Source organism: Bacillus rossius, chromosome 17 (genome assembly GCF_032445375.1).
Source record: "Bacillus rossius redtenbacheri isolate Brsri chromosome 17, Brsri_v3, whole genome shotgun sequence".
Classification (NCBI taxonomy): Eukaryota; Metazoa; Arthropoda; class Insecta; order Phasmatodea; family Bacillidae; genus Bacillus; species Bacillus rossius.
The window spans coordinates 15,526,499-15,551,793 of record NC_086344.1 but is presented as its reverse complement, the minus strand read 5'-3'; the positions used below and the strand labels follow the sequence as shown (position 1 = coordinate 15,551,793).

At 37.7% G+C, this 25,295-nt stretch overlaps 1 protein-coding gene and 1 long non-coding RNA gene across 2 annotated transcripts in view; one reads left to right on the top strand and one right to left on the bottom strand.

Annotated features, from left to right (window-relative positions):
• LOC134540815 (uncharacterized) overlaps positions 1-25,295 on the top strand; it is a 125,522-nt gene that overhangs the window by 72,813 nt on the left and 27,414 nt on the right. Inside the window, exons 2-6 of the mRNA XM_063383764.1 lie at positions 13,484-13,532; positions 13,619-13,796; positions 13,953-14,019; positions 16,484-16,629; positions 16,791-25,279. Of these exons, the coding sequence (XP_063239834.1) occupies positions 13,508-13,532; positions 13,619-13,796; positions 13,953-14,019; positions 16,484-16,629; positions 16,791-25,279 (8,905 nt within the window). The 5' untranslated portion in view covers positions 13,484-13,507. The remainder of the gene's footprint in view (positions 1-13,483; positions 13,533-13,618; positions 13,797-13,952; positions 14,020-16,483; positions 16,630-16,790; positions 25,280-25,295) is intronic.
• Positions 1,382-8,979, bottom strand: LOC134540816 (uncharacterized). The gene is made up of 2 exons (XR_010076519.1): positions 8,747-8,979; positions 1,382-6,805 (listed from the first exon to the last, which is right to left on the bottom strand). It is a non-coding gene; the product is annotated as an uncharacterized LOC134540816 (long non-coding RNA).

Sequence of the window (25,295 nt, the reverse complement as noted above, 5' to 3'; positions counted from 1 at the left end):
TGGTCGTAGTGTGAAATTCAGCCATCAGCACCACTTGTTTTGGTGGTTTTATTTTCTTTTCACTTTGTTTTCAAGATATACAGTTGAATTTTACGCCCTCAAAAAATTTCTCAAATAACGTACCCGCTAAAAAATTCCCCTAAATAAATGTACCCCCCTAAAAAAACCTTACATCTTAGTTCCCCCTAAATTAGGGGGGAAAACCCCCAAGTTGGCATCCCTGCAACTGACGCACAGAACAAAGAAGGAGATAGAAAAGTGCGACTCTTAGGCTGGGTTCACAATTAAAAAAATTAAGCGAGTGCATAGCAAGCCATGCACACGACCTGTGCACACGACCTGTGTGAAGTGCGAAATTGGTTCACAATTGAATTCTTACTGTTAATTTCAGCCAATGAAATTTCGCGAACTATGCGACATCTGTTAGCATTGTTAGTAAATAAACATATTAACTTTCAAAATAACGATAATACTATAATTATCTCTACATTTTCTTACCACAATATGGTTAATAAATACATACATATTTCTAGTCCCGCCAAAAAGGCACCCTTCTCTTCTCTCATTGCCTGTTGTGCCATGCATACGCGACCGAAATAAAATATATTAATTTCACTCCTATGCGCACGACCTCGCTCCCATGCACACGACCAACTTTCTGCTGTTGTGAATCGTTAGGTTAGGAAACATGGCGTTCATATCCTATGCACACGACCTACTGTTACTGTTACTGTTATTTTTTCAATTGTGAACCCAGCCTTACACTGGAAACTGAAACCATGTTTCGCGCGACATCTGTTGGATGGGACCGTAACTACTTGCAAAAAAAATCGGGATATAGGTTCTAATACAAAGTTTTTGATTTTAAAATTTTGATGATTGTTTAGTAAAAGTGATTTAAACTGTGCGAAAACACTTAAATGCTGTTTTGTAATAAAAAAAAGTCATGTTATTATATACATGAGTAGGAGATGCAAAAATATCTGGTAGGTATGTCACACCACAAAATATTTGGCTACCCAAATAGAGTGAATTAATTTTCACTGGTTTTGCTTGCCCGATAACAGCTTATGTATTACTTCTCACAATCAATGTAGCTGTGTTAGCAATATAGGTATTATGAAAGCTGCTGTCTATTGGGCGGGCCCGAAACTATTTAAAAAAAAAACTAGGTCTCAGATCTCGACAATTGGAGTTTCTCCTCCATGAACTTATGCTATGTGGTCATGTTTTTAATTTTTTTTTTCCTAACTTAACTAAAACTTAATGTGTGTGGGAGGGTTCCGGGTTAGGGAGGGAGAATAAATGCGTCTCAAGCAGAAGCCTATACACACTAATCATGCAGGGTGTTAGCCATGCAGGAGAGGTAGCATGCATCATGTGCTAGGAGGGGGATTGGCCAGCCATGGCAGCGATTGGCGGCATGACTAACTTCCCTCACTGACTATTCTCATAGGCGTGCGCAGACATTTCCATTAGGGGGGGCCCTGCTAAATTTTTAAATCAGAAGTTGAATTTAGAATGTTAAATAGCCTAAATACATTCACTCATTGCCGTGTTTATATTTTTGTGCAGTATCAACGAGATATGTTTACTGGTTAATATTTATATCCATATAATTTTTACAATCTTGAAAATATGTTTTTTTTCCATAGACAAATGTTTAAAGGGTACTTACACATTTTTCCCCCTCGAATTTTCCAATAGCTTGGTCCAGATCTACCTTGAAATGAACTTCTTTTTAGTGAATGCAAACACAGCAATTCAGACAACAGAACTTTAACAAACCTCTTAAAATTTTTTTTTGCTTGGCCATTTTAAGGGACCTCGTGTTTTAAATAAACTAAGGCGGCTGTATTTCCAGAACGATATAATGTTTAAAAATATTGTTAATTAGCACGCTGCAACACTGAAAAACAGTTTGAGTGTCACAGTGCCAGGAATATATGAATATTAACGAACGCATTAGAGAAAATGCCGATCTGAGTGATTACATTAAGGGGGGCCATGGCCCACCTGGCCCCCCCTGTAGGCACGCCTATGACTATTCTAGACTAAAACTAGATGATTTGTGCCCAGGTAAAACCCTGCATAGACGCAGGGAAAACCGTGGGCACTGACATGCGGGGTGCGAAGGTCATGCATTAATATCAGGCAGGTTGGTTACGGGAAACAGGAGGATGGATCTGGATGAAGAGTTGGACAGAGTAGAAAAGAGTCTACCATGCAGGGGGTTGGGGGCTCGGACATTGCTGTCCGCATTGGTTTGGGATAGGGACTGGAAAATTTCGCGGTTTCAATTACCTCTTGGATAGTCTCCACGATTCCCTTCATACTCGGGCAAATGCCACCTGCTCATTGTCTACTGACTTGTAAGACCTGTCAAATGTGGTGCTTCTGATTTGATACTTCTTAGGTTGAAGATCTTTCATTGGCGCATAGCCCTTCAGATAAACTGTGAGCCAATCACAGTAACAATATGAAGGTACGTGTTTTTGGATTTTAGCATAACGCGAAATGATTCCGCTAATTTTTCCGGTCCCTAGTTTGGGAGGTCAGGGCCGGTGCAAGGTAAATTGCCGCGCTAGGCGAAAAACCTTAATGCCGCCCCCCCTCCACCCCCGCCGGACACCCCAAAAAAAATTTCCTTGCCTCAAAATACATTACGTAAGTAAGCCTAAGATTTTGTCAACAATCAAATGTAAGCAGGCTTGTGTTTTTTTTACTTTTTTACTTATTACTATTACAAATCATAAACAGGTCACCGTGGACTTTAAATAATTACTTATATCAATATAAACATACCAAACTGTTACAAAAATCCATTTTCATCTAGTTTCAGTAATCGTTAAACATATTTCTTGGTCGTGGGAGTAGGGTTACCAGATGTCCGGCAAAAGGAGGACATGTCCTCCTTTTTATGTATTTTTTTGCGTCCGGCCGGATTTTCCTTAATGCTCCAAAATGTCCGGCTTTTTTTATAAAGTGAGATAATTCCTGCAGTTACACTCTAAGTAAAGCGCGCGGTGTGCGGTAATGCGCTGTCCGCAGTCACCCCACTAGTAAGTAGTTCTCTGACAGCTTGACAGGTAGCAGCACATGCAGAAGCACGTGTTTTTAATATGCTGTATATGCGTAGTTTGTTTGATTATTTATACTGAAACTGTATTAAATGCCAAAACATTGTAAAATATCGTACTCCATTGTAATTAATTCATGGCTTTTTTAAAAAAATATATTGTCCTCCTTTTTAGTGAAATGTCCTCCTTTTGCGAGGTGAATGTCCTCCTTTTTTGTTATCAGTGTCTGGTAACCCTAAGCTAAGTGGGATGACGGGAGCTCATGACGCATCGCACACTCTGTCCTTTGGGTGGGGGGGAGGGGGGGAGACAATGTCAGCCACCCTCCCCTCCCTTTATAAGCGCGCGGGAAGAAGACGTCAAACCGTCGCGTCGTGACGTCAGCACGTCGCGTCGTAGTTACGTCACCGCGAGACGAGCAAATGTTCGGCGAAAAACTTTTTTTTTGTTTGACGTGAATACGTCTTTTAAAATTGCTTCCGTAGTGGAATGAAATTCAAAAAAACGAATGATAACAAAATTGGAGGATAGTTTGGTGTTGCAGCTACATATCTATCATCTCCATCCAAAATTTAATTACGCCACTGGATAGCTAAAGGATCAAAGAATTCGTAACGCTAAGTGAGGACTGTGACGCATCGCACGCTGTGGAGGGGGAAGCGCCGCCATTTTGAGGTCATTTTGCTCCGTTTCGAGATCTCCATTTAGCATAACTTTTGACTCGGAGAAGCTACGACGTTCGTTTGAGTTTCAATCGTCAGCTCTCGTCAAAATTTTCGTTTGCATGTTTAAAACATTAGTGTTAAATAGTTATAGTGAATGATGACTTCCAGCCCCATTGCGGTCCATTTAGGGACTTTTTCGGGAATTTCGTGACTGTGACTACTTTAGCACGTATACACCTCGATATAATATATTGGTACATTCCAATGAATGAATAATGGATATTTCCGAATACTTAATAAAACTCTTTAACTCTTACAAGACAACGCACAGCTTAAACCGGTGGGTCTAGAAGCATGACATTTCGCACAGGAGTTCCTTATACGCAGTGGCGTAGCCAGGATTTGTGTATGGGGGATGTTATGAAGCATGCCGCCCCCCTCCCCCCACGTATTAAAGCGGGGGGTCCGGGGGTTCTCCCCCGGGAAAATTTGGATTTTAAGGTGTAAAATAGTGCTTTTTTAGCAGTTTTAGGTACTTAAATTTAAATATTGTAATGGTAAAATTTTTATTAATTTTAATATTAAATTTGTTTGAGTGATGAATAAGAAATTAATTAAAGATTTGGTGCTAAGGGGGGGGGGGGTTAACCCCTAACCCCCCCCCCCCCTGGCTACGCCCCTGCGTTATACGTATAACGTAGATGAGCACTAAGAAAGTATTTTTTGAAAGTTTGCATGAAAGTTTGTCAATTTTGAAGTTAAAAAAATGGATATTGGTGTTTAGGCTTCTGTTTCTAAATAAAAGTCATTTGTATCAGCGTTTTTGGTGATCCACCAAAAATGAGGATCAAATAATTTCCCATCGGACTAGTATATAATAATAATTCTGTGGTGTAAAAAGTGTTAAAGGGTACGGTAGTGAAAATGTCCTGAAATAGGTTCACCAGGTATTTGTTATCGTAGACACCAGGTACAAAAGATATGGAAACACACACACAAAAAAACCCACACTTTTCACTTTTTTCTGTAGCTGTACGAACCTGATATTATTTGAAATTAAATTATAACCGCGTAATGGAATATAAACTTTAATTTTAAGTGTTTTAGTGCAATAAACCTCGAATCTCCTCGACATTAAAACAACTTTGCTGATGAATAGTCCCGTGAATTTCGCCGTGTTTTCCGGAGACAGGTTAGAATCCAAAAACGTATGCATTATGAAGTTCATTGATTGCTGCCACATTTTGATTCTCTCTTCTTACCGCACGTAACTGGGTAAGATGATTTGTTAGGTATTTGTAACTGGCTTCTTGTTCTTCAAAGCGACTTGGACCCCAATCATGGGGCTTATTCATTTGCAGTCTTACGGGGCCTGCCTGTGTCCATAAAAGAATGTTAGAGACTATTTACAACAATCAGTTCTTCCTCCACTATAGCTCGACATGCCTACACACACAAAAAAAACAGCAGGTATTGTGTTACTAAGTAGTCATATTTATATTCCGGTTAGCACATGTTTTTGTAAGCATTTCTTTCATACATACTTTGACATGGGCGTTTCATGTATTTAATAACATTAATATATATATATGAATTGTTTTAACAAATTATTCAAATAATTGACTTAAGAACAAAGTATTAAAACATTTATATAAAATTATATAATCTCAATCCAATTCGGTTATATTTCTACGTGTAAACTTAGGAGTTCTAAAGGTATACTATTACCCAGGATTTTAGTGTGACAATTTTCTTTTAAAATGCGATTATAAAGAAAACTTACTCATAAAAAGTGATGTATAATGGTTAAACCGGACTCCTTCCTTTAAAAAAAAAAACCTTGGCTACGGCCCTGCGAGGACGCACATTGCGTGCACTATACCTGAAGAAATAATAAATGAAAGCTGAACAAAACCAAACGTTGAATGCCGTCGCACAGGGAAGCCTTCTTTTCACAGACGAGAGAGCCAAACGCCCAATCGTGCATCTTCGGTTGTTTTTTTTTTTTGTTCATTGTAAATAAATACGGCGGTGTTGATAAAAGGATACTAATGGTCAATTAGGTTAGGTTATCTACATTATAAATACTTTAAAACATTGTGGACGGTTTATTTGGTTAGGATACCTACATTTAAAGATACTGTGAAATAATGCGAACTTCGGGGAATTTCGGGTGTGACTCTCTCGTCTGTGAAATGAAGGCTTCCCAGCAACACACAACCCAGCAGCGAGCAGGTTCCCAGAGGGCATTGCCACGTCTCCGCCCAGAACCGGGCCGTGCCGCTCTTTCCTGGACGCGACCGTTCCGTGCCGTGCCGTGCCGTGCCGAGCCGGGCCGAGCCGAGCCGAGCCGAGCCGAGCCGAGCCGAGCGTGCAGTGTTGCCACGATTACGTGTTATTAACCCCGGTGTGTTTTTTTTTTATGGAAAAGGGGGAGGGGGGACACTACGATACGTCAACGATAATTCGAACACTGTGATACGTCAACCGATAATTCGAACCGTTAAAAAAAGAAAGTTTTCAATCCATTCTCTGAATAATTCTAGCATCGGGAAAGCTTGGATTTCAAAGTTTTTTTTTTCAGGGACATACGTAATTGATGGTTTTAACTGCACGTAGTAGAGAAACATAAAGAATGTACAAGAAACACAGAAACAAGCCGGAGTCAGCCGATGGCACAGACAGCACAGAGAGAATACCGCGGAAGGAATATGTCGGGAAAAAAAATTATCACAGCACGGACAAACAGTGGACCGACAACAGCGAGACAGACAAGAACAGAAAATGCAGGCAAACAAAAACACAGCGATGAAACTAAACACACATTCTGGAAAACATGATGACGCACACGATCATTACTATCTGTGCTAACACAACATATTTTCAGTTCTAAGAAGAATTCTGCAAACAAACAAAGAAACAAACAAACAGATGGATTGGAAATGGGTTCTTCGCATTCTCCTTTCACGGCCAGTATTTTCAAGTAGAGTTTCGAGCATGAAGCATTGATCATAATCACCATCTGGCTTCGTTATGTTGATGACACTTTTATTGTCTGACCTGAAAAGTAAAAAAAAAAAAAAAAATTATTGTACCCTGTATTTTCAGGTTGAATAACATTCTAAAAAGAGTGCAGGTAAGAAATAGCCATGCAATTATAATGTAGCACGTGACTGTAAAATTGGGGGCGGAGGGGGGGGGGGACAGTCCCCTCCACCCAAAAAGTTCAGGGGGACACGTCCCCCCCGGTTCCTACGCTCCTGCTGTGATCTAGTGATGTGCAGAACGATTCTTTTTATCGAATCGATTCATTTGAATCAGTTCCGTGTAATGATTCGTTCAAAAGATTCCTTTTCGTTCTTCTACGGGATGTGGCTTAACCGGTGACATATTCAGGTGTAGATACTTTTCATGTTACCCTATTTTATTTTAACCAAATAGCGTTTGTGTATACGCACGCTCACGCAGCGATTACTGATCACTCTGACTCAACAACGTCGTGATTCATTTCACGAGCGAATCAGTCTGACCGCGTGACAGGTTCTCGTCTCGTTCTTCTAACTCGTGTTCAGCTTTCAAGGAATCGACTCGCAAAGAACCGATTCTTTACCTGCGCGAACGAATCACATGATTTCGTTCGCTCAAAGATTCGTTTATATTGAACGAATCTATCACGAGCGACAAATCAATACTGTGATTTTACATGAATTATCACTGTCTTTAGATTGAGATGTTACGCGTGAGCGTAACTCACAGAATTCATACCACCACCTGGTCAAGCTGTGCTCCCGCGACGAGCAGTTGGCAACACTGCGCTGGTGGCACCACTGCCCTGTTGCGTTGTCTACTCTTTATTCTATGGCAGTCTCGTTTTTTCGTCCGTTGCGCAAGTACTGGCGGTGTGTTGTTCGGTGCCGTGTTTGTGTTTTATGTAAAGCTGTGTGACTCAATGAAATTTCGTGTTCCTTTGAATGTTTGCTTTTCTCACACGTCAGAAGCGAGTGAAAATTTCATTACAGTGGACTGTCGTTTAGCAAGTTTTGCGTTCACCAGGCTTGCTTGAATGAGGTATAACATGCTTGCTGAATTTTGATTGTAATTGTTTGAAAACGAAAGTTTTGGTTTAAACCATAGTGGATTATGAACCGAGCTAAACGTATTTTGTTGACCGTATTATTTCACAAGAACTATCAGGTGGTTTTTGTGTGACCATTTTTTCGCTGGTATTTTGTCGTCTTCATTTCTACCATAAATATGCCAATATACGAATACACAAGTTAGTAGCAGGAGAATGAGTCAGTAGCATGTCATAGCTTCAATATAAACTACGTTTCTACCATAATAATGCTAATATAGGAATATACAAAATCAGTAGCAGGAGAATGAGTCAGTAGTATGTCCTAGCTTCATTAAAAACGACTACATCTGATAGGCTATGAAGGCCTATTTGAGTTGAGAATATTATAAAGTTTATGATTGAATACTTCAACCTACACACGTTAGCAAAGTGGTATATATGCAAATATAGTGTATGTATGTATCATTGCAAGATAGCTATTATTAACAAATTTAATCACATTTTAAATAAAATTTTATAACTGCATCAGACTTGATATAATTTAAATGTTGTTTGGATTACAAAATACAATTTATATGGATAACCTTTAACACATGTATGGATCACGGAATTACATTACGTCGTTAGTGTGCTGATCCCACATAGTGCGAAACAGCATGACTGCGACTAACGCGAATGTTTGTAATTATGTGACAGATACAACCATGACAAAAATAACGTATGCTAGTTTAATTTTCTTAGTGTAGTAAAACAATACAAAATGTGCGAAAAATTAAAAAGTTTTAAGGTAAAGTCAAGTTATTGCCAATTAAAAAATGTCCACATCGTGTTTACGCAAAATTAACATATTGAAACAAATTTTTGGGGATAAAAATTATATATGTTAACATAATTATATCACAATGTAGTCATAGCAACTTTACCGAACAAGAACATGGCAGGCCCATCACCACGGCCAAATGCAGAGTTCAAATTGGTCTCACAGATTCACGTGAACGGACGTTCTCTTGCGTACGTGCCATTGTTACAATACGTAGTGATGTACGTAATGCGTATCCGCATACGTATCATTGATTGAAAAAGCTTCTGCGGACTTCGTCGCGGTACGTCCAATACGTGCGCTGTCCGCCTCTCATCTGGCGTCTGAGCTCTGAGCTGCCTGGTTACAGCTACGGGAGCGGTAGCCGCCTCCAGTTGGCGCATGCGCAGTAGACGGCGATGACGCAGGGAAGTGGTATTTCCACTCCTCTCCCCCGCTGCTTGTTTCTCTTCCCCTCGAGTGTTTGCCTGGCAGTGCCAACGTCGGGTCGATAAGGTGAGCAAGCGCTGCTTGTTGAAGGATATCGTGACGAGTGAAAACTAACGATTATTATTACTTAAGTTACTCAGGATGAACTGTATTGCAACTTGGACTTGAATAGTGGTGTCTCGTACCTGAAATAATTCCTGTGTTGCCAGTTCCTTTTTCACAAATGTATTGTGTAGAAACATGGCGACTGTGCTTTATTTCAGCTTTTGTGTAGTCATTTTATTAAATTAAAAAAAAATACAGGAGTAAAGTAATCTATAATTGATACGACAGCTTTACGACCGGGATGGATAGCCGCCAAGGAGAAAGAAGCTTCGCATATCTGCGCGCGCACCCGTCACAATGGAATGAACTCGCCCAGTCTGGTTTTGCTGTTTCACAACGACATGGCGTTCTCAGTGGCGACAATGAAGTCGGACGAACACGGCGTAGTTGGTGATTGCTTGTGAACTATTAAGTTTTATGACATAAAAAAAGTGATAAAGTGAGTTTCGCGAGGAACAGTGGAATCTGTGTTTTACTATCATAACTCGAAACACTTGGTACCTGCAAAAAATCAGTGTGGCAACGCTACGAAGTGATATAAGCTTGAAACAGGCGCCAGCCATTTTGTGTTCATGTTCCAACGAACTTCTACTTATATTTCAGTGGTGCCATGTTGAGATTGTGTGGTATGTTTCTGTTTAATTATTATACCTTTTTTAATTATTAGGGTATAATTTGGCCTCGATGTGCAAGTTTACTGAGATTTGTTAGTTAGTGTGCTGTTTCGACCTTTTAGACATACCTAAGTGGTAAAATAAGTTGTATTTTGGCTTTATGTTTATGGAGTGTTATTTTAATAAAATAACATTTTCGAACAAATATTTTTTCTTTACCACAAATAGTACAAATATTTTGGAAAATAGCTGCAGTTTTATGGTTGACCTTGAGCAATTATCACTAAAATATATGCCCTCGATCAAAGTAAAATTGACTAGATTAAAAATGTTTGGCTATCATATAGATAGAAATAAGCATTTAGTCAAGCCATACCATACTCAAGACTTGGAGGGTGTTCACAACGGTTAGCCTTAATATATAAAACACCAATTGTGGAATGGCCTATAGAATAAACTCGGAAGAATAGTTTAAATGGGCTACAAATTATGCACAAATAAAAATAATTTGAAAAGTGAGAAAAAATTTAATCTGCCTAGATGCCAGTATTTTCACGAAGTTACAAGTGATTGTTGAAATGAAAGATCGAGTTAATGAGAATTATTTCACCATACAGAAAGGCCTATATAGGACATAGGAATGGAATGAGAAATTATTGCACAGTCACAAGGAAAAAAAAAGTGAAAATATCTGTCTACTGATTATTGCTAGCATGTACGTTTTTTGGATGGTTGAAAAAATGCTAGACTTGAGGCAGTGGAATTAACAAATAATATTTACTTTTTATTTGAAGTTAGATATGATGGACAGCACTGTTTAGGATGGATAGTGGAAAATTGAACCAGCGTTCGCCTGGAGTGTGGATGGAAAAATACTGATGGAGAAAAATAACCCCCAGCACAAGAGAGGGATTGAACCACAACTTTCCGAATGCAAGTCTGACATGACCAGATATGCTAATTTCTCTAGTCACAGTCTGTTTTTCTCGTAATGTGCAAAATGGATTATGTAAATTAGCTACAATAATAATACACGAATATTATGTGATTTATAATGTAGCCAACCTAACCAAGGGAAATAATTTGAAAGCAAACAAGTCCCCTTCCCCCCGCCCTTTTTTTTCTGAAATGAAATTTTGCATATGCTCCTGAACCTAACTTATTTATCCTCTCACTGTATTAACTTTCCCCCCTATTATAAGCTGCCAAGTTGCAGAATTACTCATAAAACAATATGAATCTTGGCAGTATTGTTAAATAATGGAATCTTGTATGTATATATTTTTTTTCGTATTAGGGTGGTTGCAAACTATTTTTACCGTAAGCGTTTTTATTGCACCTTCCCACCCACACCTCACCCCACACATCCATAAAATCTTGACATACATATTCTTAACTTTGCTCTAAATACCATTTTCTGTTGCATAGAATTGTCTCCTAGTTCAGATTATGAATTTAGTTTCATAGTAAAATATCTTTGAGAGTTAGCTTAGTTATAATTTGGAATTGTGCAGCATAGCCATATAATGTTTTCAAATTTTTGTTGTTTGTCCTGCTATGGATACAAATTCTGGAACTATTAGAGAGCAACTACCATTGCTGGTACAGTATTTAGATGTCACATAATTTTATGTGTAAAATCTCAGTGGTAAGACAGTTTCCAAGGTTTTTATTTCTTTGGTCTCATATTTTTCCTTGATAGTCACTTATAATGTTTGGCTCTAGAATGTTGGTATTCAGGTCATATAACATTATCTAACATGGCAATAACCTGGAAGTTTATTGGTGCATTACTATTATAAAGAAATCAATTTTTGGTAAGAAAGTAGATTTTCCATCCAGTGAACACCACATTTTATGATATTTGCCATTTGTGTAGCAAAAATGTTGTGAGACAACAATGTTCAAAAACTTTGTCTTAGTAGTGTAGTGATATCCTAAGTTATCTTATGTTTCTTTAATGAGTTTTTGGCAAGAGTAATTTGAAGGACATCTATTTAAATTATCAATGGAAGTCCATTTTTCATCTCTCATATTTCCTCTCTTTCTCTTCAGATGGTCACAAAACACTCAACATTTACTCATTTAGAAATATGATAGGGGTGTGTTTGTGGTTTTAAACTTTGCATTATTTTGGCATAAGATTTTGAGCAGTAGCTGCAATTTCTATGCGAACAAATCTCTGCCAATGACTTGTTTGTGGTTTACTACCATAATCATAACAAATTTAAGCATACAGCAAGCTTTTTTTTTTTAACATGTGTAAACCAGGGATGGTTGCACCTGCCACATTGTAAACCCCATAAGCACATTTTTCATTGAGACGCTTTTCAGCCAGTGCTGCCTGCTACACACCGCCATTTTGATTTTATGAGGCATGTTAGGATAAAAAGATTAACTTAGTTTAATTTTCTGAATAGCTACAATTCAGAAGAGTTGGCATGACTGTCTTTACCTGTCTGAAATATGAGCAGTTTTTACTTGCTGAATCTAAGCCAGTAAAACAGTTTAACAGTATTAGTTTATGGGGGGGGGGGGGGGGGGGGGTGTTACAGGTTGGAACAAAATGTGAAGAAACCCTTGTTTTGAGTATCCGCATGGGCGTAAATTGTCCCCCCCCCCCCCCCCCGGGAATTTAAAATAAGCCCGTTTACTTGGGGGGAGGGAAGCACTTGTGCTTGCAAAATTGTGACTGAAAATGGTTATAAATGTAAATGTTTAAACTTATGTTTTATAGAAACTTTTCTGAATATCACAGCTTTCAGCTTATTACATCCATATAGACCACCATAATGTGGGCACTACACAACATACGAGCACCTGATCCGGTGATGACCCCCCCCCCCCTTCCCCCCTTGAATTACCAAGGGGACCCCCTTTGCAAATACTACAGATTTGCAGCCCTGGTATTTTTCACCATCAAGGTTCAACCTTTCTTTTTATATAATTACTTTTATTCCCCACCGGTTTCAAACCAAAGGCATTAGTTTTTATTGTCAGTCAACAAATAAAGCATTTCCAACAGCATGTTTAGATCATGTCTTCTTTCACAAGATGAGCATAAATTAAATTAAGTATAAATTAAATGCAATATGTATTATTGTGACATTTCAAAGTAAGGATGGTAGAGATTATATGTTGTAGCCCTCAAACACAATTTATGGGCATTATAGTTACCCCTGTTACCTACCTCCTCTTCCCATTCCACTGTATGAGAAGTAAAGTTTCATTAACTTGTATGATTTATGATGGTTTAATTAAGTTATTTGGAACTTATATCTGAAGGCTCTGTCTCACATGTCTATTTGGTTGCTGCATTTTCTTGTCAGTACTGTTATTTGAGGTCTTTCTGCTCAATTTATACCTTATACCTCCTTTGCATTGGGTGTCGGGTTACAAAAATTTCTCACCAGATATTTACTAAACGTTATTTTCAAACTTTGAAAAGTCAAGCAAGTGTCATTAAATGTGAACACTTACATGACTTTAGGCAGTTATCAGATAATGTTTATTAAACTTATTTTGAGAAAATTTGAAACCAAACATTAAATTATAGAGAAGTATAGGATTATAAGATAACTTGAGGCATGTGAGCCCAAGCTGTAAGTAAAACTTGGCAACATCTTTTTTTTTTTTTTTTTTTCTGTTATGGCTTCAGTGTACTGATGCTATAATTATATTTTATTTTTCAGGTGAACTTTGTATACAAACTTGAAATGGATGAAAGTAGCCCTGGAAAAGGTAAGGAAAGCTGGCTATAGTTTTTAAAGGTATATGATGACTTACATTAAATAACATTTTTAACTTGTTTTTTTTTTTCTTCCCAGATACTGCAACGTGTGTTTCAGATGCTTTAATGGAAAAGGAAAAATTTACCAAGATGCAGGCATATTTGCCTCTTCTTGAAATGATGATAAATATGCTGGAGGCAAAAGAAAGTGAAAACCATATTCCTCCACAACTGATAAAAATTAGATATATGAAAACCCTTATACTGGAAAAGAAGTAAGTACCAAAGCTACATATAGTAAATAGGTAGTCAGTTATTGAATTCATTTTTGGTTTTTATTGAATTTTTATCTATATGTCAATTATCAAAGTAATTAATTATAGTTGCTCCAATGTAATTTAAATGTTTTTTAAATCATTAATATTTTCCAGATTGACAACAGTTGATTCCTTACGAAAATGTGAAGGCTTCATGAGAAATTATTGGCAAAAACTTCAGGTAAGAATTTGATAGGATTGAAACCTAAATGCATTTAAAATAGATGTATTTTTAGAGTTTTTTCTAAAACAAAGAAAAAGTTAACTGCTCGAAACCAATAGTTTTCAAAAATTTCACACTTTTCTGTACTATTTTAGTTTATCTTTGTATATGAATTTAAGTTTAGATCATAAAATACTTCAATTTATTTTGAGTTTAAACCTTGAACCTTTGTAACTCTTTTGATAGTAGGTAATATTTAATATCTCATAAGTTAGAATATAGTTTTCCTGGCAGTGTAGAGATTTAATTATAAGCAGTTTCTAGTTGTAACTCTTTTGATAGTAGGTCATATTTAATATCTCATAAGTTATAATATAGTTTTCCTGGCAGTGTAGAGATTTAATTATATGCAGTTTCTAGTAGTGTGTTTTAAAATTGGTTGAGCAATGTTGAGCCAACTACCTATATAAAGTCAAATGTTTTCATTCTTATAGTATTAGTTAATATAAGACATTAAAAAATTATAGCTTTAATTGTTTGCTTTTTATACTAAATGGTAAAATGAATGGTACTAATTTTCATCGCCTATATTTGTTGCACGAATTGAAAATAATTATTCAGAGGAATTTGTAACTGTGGACAGTAATAAAAAAAATTACTGTGGTTATGAAACCCTACACCAAGTTTACAGAGAGCAGATCACTTAGGAAGAAAGGCTTTTCAAAATGTAGTATTAAAGAAAAGGATGTAATAACTATAGTACAAACAAGCCTGCATATTTTATTATGACATTGTTAATTTTACTATATGATTTTAAAAATTATAACTGTTAGTCCTGGTGAGAGAATCAGCCCTGTTTGGATTTTGATTGTTGGTTCTGCTTTCTCGTGGTGGTTGTAACAATTTTTGAAACCAAATTTTCTTGTGCAATTCCACACAAAAATGTGTATAATAAGGGATGGGAAAGAAGTGTGGAAAACAAGTTTTTGTCTACAGTAAAAAGTCTGTTAAAACTATATTGACATTCAGTAATCTATCACAGTGCTTTATCTGTCAAGGTCGTGGTCCTAAACTTGCCAGATTTAAGTTCTTTGACTAAATAGTAATGCTATTTGCTTGACACAGGTGAATACAAGATAAGTTTGTTTTAATTTATGGTACAACAATTTCTGTCGGAAATGCTTTTGTATAAATAAGTCTTTAAATGGGAAAATTGGCCCCATGGGCCGTTGAAGTGTGTGTGTGTGTGTATGATTCCAAATGACAGCACATTGTTTGCTTTTGTAGAGTTCGAAACCATAGATAATATGTGTACTTCATAAATATTACAGTAGCTAAAATTTTATAGATTCAGTATTTGAATGCTTTTATCTGCCTAGTGGCAAGGGCTCAAAAAGTTCATATCCTGACTACATTCTTTTGAAAACCAAGGAAATTGCTAGAATGATTACTTACAGTAACACTGGCAGCTTAGTTAGAGATAGTGGAAGTCCAAGAACTTAATTGGTGCTGTCATTTAGAATCTTGTTTCTGTTCTCTCGGGAAAAGTGGAAGTGCATGCCACTGGGATATTTGAGCTTATTTGGTTTGAAATTGTTTGAGGTAAAGTAAGCATTAACTATGGAATCTGAAATTACGACGACGGAATGCAAATGCTTTCGTAAAACTCCTTCTAACGGAAAGATCTGAAAAGTGATGGCACGGGAATGGTTGGAATGTAGTTGCCAGTCACAAAGGTGAAGATGCACTTGGTGAAAGCAGATGGGTCTACCGTGAGCACAGGGCAGCATTTAGAAGAGAAGAAAGGGGGAAACTACCCCGGGTTACTTATTCCATTGGGCGTAGTCCTACGAAAATTATATGAAATTTATTTTATATGTTTTATTTTAAACATGTGTCTAATCATGCAATAAATATACTGTAAGTTTAGGTAATTTTAATTGATGGCAGAAATTTTTTATTCTTGAGCAACTTGGGTTTTTGTTTTAATAAGAAAATATAAAGGTATTGTAATGGCTTTAAGTTAAAGTTATTAACGAGATTTCAAATTTGTTTCCCTTGGTCTTTGACATATAGTGCAGCGTTGTTATAAATACTTAATATTATAGTACTTTCATCATTAAATAAGTTTATTTTAATTATTCTTATGTTAAAATTTTACTTTTCATTTTTGAATATCCAATTTATGGCTTGCTTATTCTCAGCAGCAGCAAAAAATTTTGTTACTAGTTACAAATCATATTGGTCGGAGATAGGGCTTATATAAGAAATTTTGTTAAAATATCAAAAGTATTCTTGTGTTTTACGGAGTGAATTAATGCCAGTCTAAGAGTCTCTAGTTATAATTTTTTTTTGTTTTTGTATATGTTTGATGTGAATGATTGAAGAGTTAGTCTGTGTATACTGATTTTTTGATTGATTAAAATTTTTTTGAATAAGAACAAGTTTTGGGGGAAAAAATGGGATTCTTGTTTTGTTTCAGGGCCAGTTGGGAGAAATTCCTGACATGGTTTTTGAAGATAAGTCTTCAAAATCCAATTCCACAAAGAAAGATCCTTTATCATATGATGGGTCTGCAACATCTTATGATGGTCCTTCACTATCTTCTGAAGATTCCACGGAAAGAACGTGAGCACTATTGATTACAGTAAATGAAAGTTCAGAAAAATATTTAAAAATGGTGTTACTAATTTTTTTGTTGGGTCTACTGGTAATTTATTCATTTCAGTAATTAGGTTAATTGTATGTTGATGGAAAACATGTTTTCATTATTAATTTTTGTGTTTCAGATATCATGATAGTGCACAACCAATGCAAAAAGGTGGAATTAATATTTCACCATCAAAACAAGCAGAATGTTCAGAAAGGAAGCAGAATATTTCCATCCTGAACAAAGTGTCTGAAAGCAGAAGAAAAAACAAGAATCCTATTCAAAAGCTAAATCAAAATGCAATAGGTGATAGTTCAAAGTCCTTTACAAAGCATCTGATAAAAGACAGTCTTTTGTCATCCATTGAACAAATTAACCTTCATGAAAATAAGGGGGAAAAATTAAGAATTGTCAAAAGTGATGGTCATTCCTCTCGGCTTTCAGAGTCTAGAAGTTTAGCTTCACCTATGCAAGTGTCACCTGAGAGAATGGTGCCAGATGATAAAAAGTCAAATAAATCTGAAATTAATAATTTTCCTGAACTAAATTTATATGTGAACAAAAGTTACTTGTGTGAATCTAATTTGAATTTAAGTAAAAGCACTGCAAGGAAAGAAGTAACTTCTGAAAAAGAACCAGCTAAAATTAATTTACAAGAAAATGAATTTGAAAAAAAATTGGACAATTTTTTAAGCAGTTCCAAGATGACTTCAGACAACAGAAATCCTCAAAAATCTCCTCTGAATGTGAGCAGTGTCAAAGAAAAATTAGAGTCTGCCACAGATACACCTTTAAACAGCAAGACAGTTAGCTCTGATGGTTCTAGCACTTCATCCACAATTTTGGGGAACATGTCTGAGGAGGAACTGAAAAAACTTGTAACTGAAAATTTATCTAGTTTGCCAGCACTTCCTCCTGAAACTAAATGTTTCTTGGAAACATTGAAACAGCATAGTGCAAGACAAGCCTCTGATGCAGTTACTTCACCCAGAGAGATTAATCCAAGTGTTGGATCTGACTTTGATAATGCTCAGGCAGTTATCTCTGAAAACTGCCAAAAAATTTATCAGCCATCGACAAGAGACCCTAGAAGACACTCCAAAGATGGTCAGGTAGAGAATATTGTGGCCAGAGGAGGGATATTACCTACATCATCACCAATAGGAAACCTAAGTCCACCACCTCTACCATTACATCAGTCCATTAGTGACACCGTAATGAGCACACAAAACTTTATTCCAGTAATATCTCAAAGGGAAAGTTTTTTGAACAGGCAAAGTTTCAATGCCCATTATGGTAAAATGGATAATATGACTAATATTCAACCGCTCTTACCCATGACATCTCCAGTTGAGCAAAGAAATGTTCCACTTTTGCCTCATGGTGAGCAAATGGAAAATGTTGGCAGGGTAGATTTTCTACCAAAATCTCCAGTGGAAAATACGGGAAATGTGAGAACTCTACTGCCATTTCCGGTTCCACAGTTCAACAACATGGGAAACAAGTTAAGTCCACGAGATCCTAGACGATGCAGTCAAGATTCAAAACCTAATAATGTACCAGATGTGCCACATCAAATTCCCAACATGTGTGTGCAGGCTCCAGTATTTCGGGGTGATTGTATGACTCAGCCAACAGCGATGTTTAACATGCAGCCGAAGATGCCTGAGCCTTTGCTCCAAAGAATAGATTATTGCCATGGTATACAACCACCTGTGCCATACCCTCCGGATATAACACATCCAGGGAGGTCTTTTCCTGTCAGCAATGTCAATCCTCATGTGCCAATGGTTACTCAGCGTCAGATGTTTCATCAGCAACACACCAACAATATTACTGTACCTAGGAGTATGGAGATTTCTGGATACGTCAGGCCTAATTTGCATAAAGTTGTCCCCACTGGTCCTGCTTTCAACAACAGGCCTGTTGCACAAAATATTCATGCACCAGTTTCAAATAGACCCAATTCAAATCCTCAAGAAAATTCACATAATGCAAGGAAGAAAGTTTTAAACAATTGGATGGAAGATCCAAGAAATGCCTCTAAACTGCCATCACAGATGTCAGGAAGATCAAAGTATTCACAAAGTTCTTGTAAATTTCAGAGACCTCTTAATAACACATTTCATAATTCACAACACAAAAGTGGCGATAAATCATCAGCTGACAGAAGAAAACAAGATGAACAAAGAAGAAATTCTTCATCTGAAAAATCATCAAATAATGATTCAAAAAAATCTAGAGAACATGAAAAGGATTCTGCCAAGAGCAAAAATGCAAGCCATTCTGTGGCAAAATCAGGTGCAATTCCTAACTCTCCAGCCCCAAATAAGAGTCTGTATGGTGCGATTATAGTATCCAAAGATGAAAAGGGAAAAGACAAGCCTCAAAAATTTAAAATACCAAAGCTAAAAAAGACTGAAAGCTCAGAATCAACTGTTGATGAGAGTAAGAGTAGTTGTGATAAAGGTGAGGATGATGTAACTCATCGTCTTGAAATGCTATTTGAAAAAAAATTATCTGATGAACTAAAGAAAAAATTATTGAAGGTGTTCACCAGCTCAATCGGAATAGATCTTGAAGAAATAGTTCGTGATCCTAACAAGAAAACTGAAAACAATGAAGTCAAGGGTAAGGATGCTGGTACAGTGAGTAAATGTGAAGCTAAGGAACTTCACAAAAAGAGTTCAAGCATGATAAAGAACGCCGAGAGAAAGGTAAAGAAATTTGTTATAAGTAGCTCTGATGAAGACGTAAAAGAAGTTTCTGTTAAGGAGAGCACTAGTGAGAAAAAAAGTGTTGCCCTTGATCAAGCTGCAAGCAAGAAGAGTGAACTTAAGAAGCAACCATTGGTATTGAGTTCTTCTGATAGCTCATGTGATGAAAAAACAGAAAAGTCTTATGTTGGTAAACTATCGAAACGAGTTGAAGGAAAGAAAATGAAGCAAAAAATCTCTAAAAATAAGTCGGCGGATCCAAACATTTCCAAAACAAGTGATGCTGTTGGGGTTGATAAAGAAGTGAAACAAAGCAATTCTGTGGAAATTTGTAGTACTATAAAAGAAAACATCAAGACTGCCTTAAGTAAATTATCTGAAGAGACAGAAAATGCTGTTAAAGGTACAAAAAGAGTAAGAAATTCAAGTGAGAGTAGTTTGGTAAATGAAAAATTAGATTATGCTGAATGTGAGATTGGAAGTGCATCTACATTAAAGAAAACCAAGAAATCAAAGGGCAGTGTAAGAGATACAAATGGTGTTTTCTTAACCGAAGAACCAGTTGATTCGGCCAACATTAATGTGAAGAAATCAAGTAAAGATAGTGAAAAACCAAATAAGAGGACTTCTGATGCACTGGATATTAGTAAGAATAGTGAGGAATTAGCTGCAAAGAAAAGCAAAATATCAAAAACAGAAACCCAGGTAATTAAAAAACCACAAGAAGTAGCTGATGATCTTTCACAGAAAGATTCCAAAAAGATGACTGAAAAGAAGCTACTGAAAAAATCAGTATTGGATGCCACTGACAGTTCAGATGATGTTTATGAAAGATCTTCTAGCGTCAATGAAAAAGTAGCACTTCCAAAGAAGGCAGTTAGTAGTAAAATCACTGAAGGAAAAGCTAGCAGTGATAGTTCTGCAGAAGAATCAGTTGATTCTTCATACAGCATTAAGACTCGAAGAAAGGGAAATGTAAGGACTACGAGAAATAGTCTCGATAGTTCAGAAGGTGAAATAACAGGAAAATTACATTCAAAGAGATTAAAAAAGAAGTTATTGGTGAGAAAGAAGAACAAAACTCTAATAGATGATAGTTCGGAAGATGAGAGACTTGAAGAGGAAGAGAAAAAGAAACTGAAGAGAAATAAACGTATGAATGGTCGACATGCTGAAATAACTGAAAAATCTGGCTTAAAGTTTAGAAATCTTGAAGAAAATGATTCAGAAGTTTCTGATGGAATTTCCTCAGTAAGGAGGTCTAAGCGTTCAAGTGGCTCTAAAGTCAACATATCAGTTCTCGGAAGTAAGAGTAATTCTCTCATAGATGATGATAGTTCTGGTAATGAAATGAGTGAAAATAATAATAGAGCACATGCTTTATATTCAAAGCACTCGAAAAAGTCAAGTTTGCCAAATTCTGATGAAGATAATGGTGAAAGTGAACCAGATGGAACCAGACATAGAATAGCTAAGAAAAAATCTAAGAAGCACGTAATTGAGTCGGAATCAGATGATAGTGGTGATTACAGGTTTTCAGGTAGATCTAAAAAACTGAGTGGCAAAGAAAATAAAACCTTGTCAGAAAATAAAGAGCTTAAACAAAGTAAAAAGAATGCAAGAAGGAGAAATGCTCTTGAAATGCTCCAAGATGATATTAGGGAAAACATAGGTAATGAAGTTGCTTTGGCATTCGGACAAAGAAAGTGTACATTCAAATCACAATGTGATAGAAGTGATGATGTGGTAGAAGTGGAAGAAGAAAAAAGAAGAGTTAGCAAGAAAAAACAAACAAACAATAGAAATGATTCAAGAAAGTTATCTGTGTCCATAAAAAATTCATCAGAAGAAAGTGATTCCGATGATTGTAACAGTGAATTAGAAAAACATAATTTGTTGAAATGTGGGGAAAATATCACTAAAGTTAAAATTTCAAAAGGAAAAGAATTTAATAAATTCACATCTAAAGAGCTGAGGATTTTAGCAAGAAGACCATACAAGAAAACAAGTCAAGGAATTGCTTTTTCACAGTTGAACTTCACAGATTCTTTCTATTTCTGTAAAAATAAGCCAGGAAAGCCAAAAAATTCAAGAATTAATTTGCAAGATGTGATTGGCAAGTTGTGGAGTAGAGTGTTCAAGCTTGGAATGAATTTTCAAATGGATTCAGATGCAAATGACATACCAAATTCAGAGGAGAAAGTTAACAAATTTGAAAACATTAAATCAATTGTTACACATGGTAGTGAAATGAAATTGGAAGTGAAAGAAACAATTTCCATAAGTAATACAGACTCTAAAACAACACTGGGAGTTGTAGCAGTTGGTGAAGTGAAGAGTAACTTAGAAAGTAGTTCAGACTCTCCTAAAGCAGAATCAAGTGCTGAAACAATTGAAAAAGGGAATAGCAGTGAGGAAAGTAATAAAGACTATTCTAGAGCAGAATCAGCTATAGTAACAATTGATAGAGTGAATAGAAATGTGGAAAATTCTGCAGAATCTCAAGACAAGCTTCCTGTTCTAAAAGTGTCTAAAGAAATTACAAGTTTACACAATAAAAATGAAAATGATAATTGTCTAACAGAGGAGAAGGAAAAAAAATTGGTTGAATGTGAATCACAACAGGACGGCTCAGTCCATGCAGATCATTTGGATGAATTTGAGGAAGTGAGGGATAATTCTGTTGAAGGGGAATCTCATGATGGCAATTCATGTTTATCAAATTTGGTTGATGAATGTGATGATACGGTTAGTAACATATCTGTATGTGATGATTCAGATGCCAGTGAGAAGGGATCAGAAATTTCACTGCTGGAAGGTGAAAGACTTGTTAAAAAGTGTGCATCAAAGAAATCCAAACTTGGGAGGACGACAAGAGTTAAGAGGAAGAAAAAAGTCAGTAACTGGCAGAATGGTGTGATTAAGAAAAAGGTCAAAACAAGCAAACAATCAAATGAATTGGCAAATGTTTGTCAAGAGCGTGCGGTTGAGTCACCGGCTTTGACGAAAGAAAAATCACTTGACGAAAAAGTTGACAATGATGATTTGGCAGATCCTTCATATACAATTGACGGGCGGGCCAAGTATGACTGCAAATATTGTAATTTTTCTGGTGTAAAAATTGTTCCACATTACAAACAAAGCCATCCAGGTAAAGAGGTTTGTATTTCACGCATTTCAAATACTCTAGCACTGAAGGCAAAAAGTGAGTCTCTAAATGATGTTAATCAAGAACAGGATGAGGAGGCAACAGAAAACACTAATGTTAGAAGACTGAAGAGAACTTTTGTTTGTCGAATTTGCCATCAGTTTTCAGAGTATATTATGGATTTTTACTATCACCTTACAACTCACACAGGTGAGTATGACTTTGAATGTGACTCATGTTCATATTGTAGTAGCAATATGTCAGGTGTGAGACATCATAGTTTACTGCGTCACAATGGGTTTTCAAGAGCGGTAGCTTTAAAAAGGGGCCCTTCACATAATGCAAAATTTATGTATGGCTATTTGTGTTCAGTCTGTAACTTTCTTCAGCTTTTAAAAGAAAATGTTGAGAAACATATGGCTTTGCGGCATCAGAAAGATGAGAGTGCTAAAATTTTTCGTATCAACATGTCCATTCCTCTTGAAGAAAGCACCAAGGAAGTTACGTCTGGAAATAAGTGTTCGTCCAATACCCTCAGGATTGCAGATGAGCAAGAAAGTCACAATGAAACGCACAACAAATCAATCGAAGATGTTGCCGAAGACTCTGTTAATAATGTTAGTACAAACATGGAAAAGCTCACATCAGGAAGTCAGTCCAAGAGGATAACGTCCAAGAATGTTCCTGCTTCTATGAATCCAGTGGTGGTTTTGAAAGGTATGAAACGTTTAATTAAGAAAGGAAGAAACAGTTCTGGTCCTAAAGCAGTGAACGCAGTGACAGAGCATGTATCTCAAGATGAAGGCTCAGTAGACGAAAGGAACTCGGTCGGGGATGAGAATGCAATGGAAGAAGATGATATTGCTGATGATGCAAGCGAGGCTGAAGTGTGCGAAAACCAAACTGATCTGAATGATGTGCAAAAGTTACCAAGTGAGATGACTGTCAATCAAGTAACAACTGCAGAAAGTTCTGCAAAAAGTGTAGAGGTGTCTGCTGACTCTAATTCCAATTCAAATGAAGGTTTTGATGCGGAAACGTCTACTGCACGTGCAGAGGATTTTATTACCGAAGTGGCTGAAACTCCCCAGCATCCTGTAGATGAGGCAACAAGTGTTAACTCAGATTCAGCAGAAAAGGAAGATACAATCATTTCATCTCAAGCTGTTGAGAGTGAGTTGCAAGATAGCTGTGTATCGGCTACAGCAGAGGAAGGCGTTGCTCCTGATACTAACAGGGCAGTTACCGAAAAGGACAGTACAGAAAAGGTTGGGCAGTTTCTGGGCATGGATGTAATTTCTCCAGGGAAAACTGGTGATAAATCACCAGAAAGAAGAGATACTGTTCCATTCAAGCGTAGTAGCTCACTACTGGAAAGAATTGAATTCTTGTGTGCCCAGAGCAATGCAAGTGAAAAACAAATTGAAGCCAATCCTGTGAACAAACTTGCCAAGACAGACTCAAGCAAAGCAAAGAAAAAATCGGCTGAAAATGCAGAGAGGTCTAGTATTACCACAAGAGCTTCTACCACGGCACGGAAACAAGTGTCTTGTTTAGAAAATTCTGACATAAGTAGAGTTGCAGTTGAAAATGATGGAGCATTAATAGGATACTCCTTAAGTGCAACACCAGTTTCATCTGCGTATTTGGAATCTGTTGTCCCTAGTGAAAGAAATGATAGTGTCTCAAGAGATCATCCGACAGCAGATACAAGTGATAACCTTGTAGATAATTCAGAATCAGCAACTGCCAATCCACCTGAACATGATTATCATGCTGTAGTTTCACCTTTGTTAGGCATGGATACTATAGCTATAAAGCAAGAAAACTTGGAGCCCGGAGACATTGGAACAGAGGGATCGGATTCTGGCGGACTGGAGCTGTACGATATTACTAGCATGCCGGATCCATCAGTTTCGTCCATATGCATCGGTCCGATGGAAGCGAAGAACGAAGGGGGAAGGATACTGTTCTGTTGCCGCATCAGCGGGTGCCATTTCCAGTGTTCTCAAGTGGTCAAGTTTGCGTGCCACTACAACACGGAGCACGACAAGGCCTGGGACGGCTTCTGTGTGTTGTGCGGCGAAGTCATCGACGGCATAGCGCCTTACTGTCTGGAGCAAGCAGTGGAGCATCTTCTTTCCTTCCACCTCACCTCCAAGCTGAAGCAAAAGAATCTCTCCGGCAAGGGTAAGGCGAAGACGAGGCGCCCGTCTGCCACGCAAAGAACGAACAAAGTCGTAAGAAGCAGCTGCGCCGATAGCACGACGGCCGGTGTCACCACGACCACGGCCTCTTCGGTCGTCGCGACCAGCACCTGTGTCACGGCCAGCAACGTGACGTATCCCAGCAGCAGTCCCTCCACTAGTGCTACCACCGTCCCGGCGACCGGCGGCAGTAGTTTCACCGACACCCAAGCAGTTGCGGACTTGCTCAAGAACGCGGTGCTGATAAAGAACGAGCCCCTAGATGCCGAAGAAGCGGTGGTGAGAGACGGCGAAGCGAGGGTGAGAGACGACGAAGCCAGGGAAGCAGGGGTGGGAGGCGACGGTGACGAAGGGCGGGAACCTGAGAGAGAGTCCCCGGTGAAGAGCCCCGGAGTCCAGGCGCCGGACGCGAGGCCGAGGATCCGTGTGCGGAGGATCAGCGGGGACCGGCTGTCCGTGCGCACGGAGGAGGCCCAGGAGCCCCCGGCGGGCCCCACTGTGAGCCCCGAGGAAGTGCAGCCCAAGGTGGAGAGGACTGACGACGGAGAATATGAGCGTGAGTGCACGGCCGT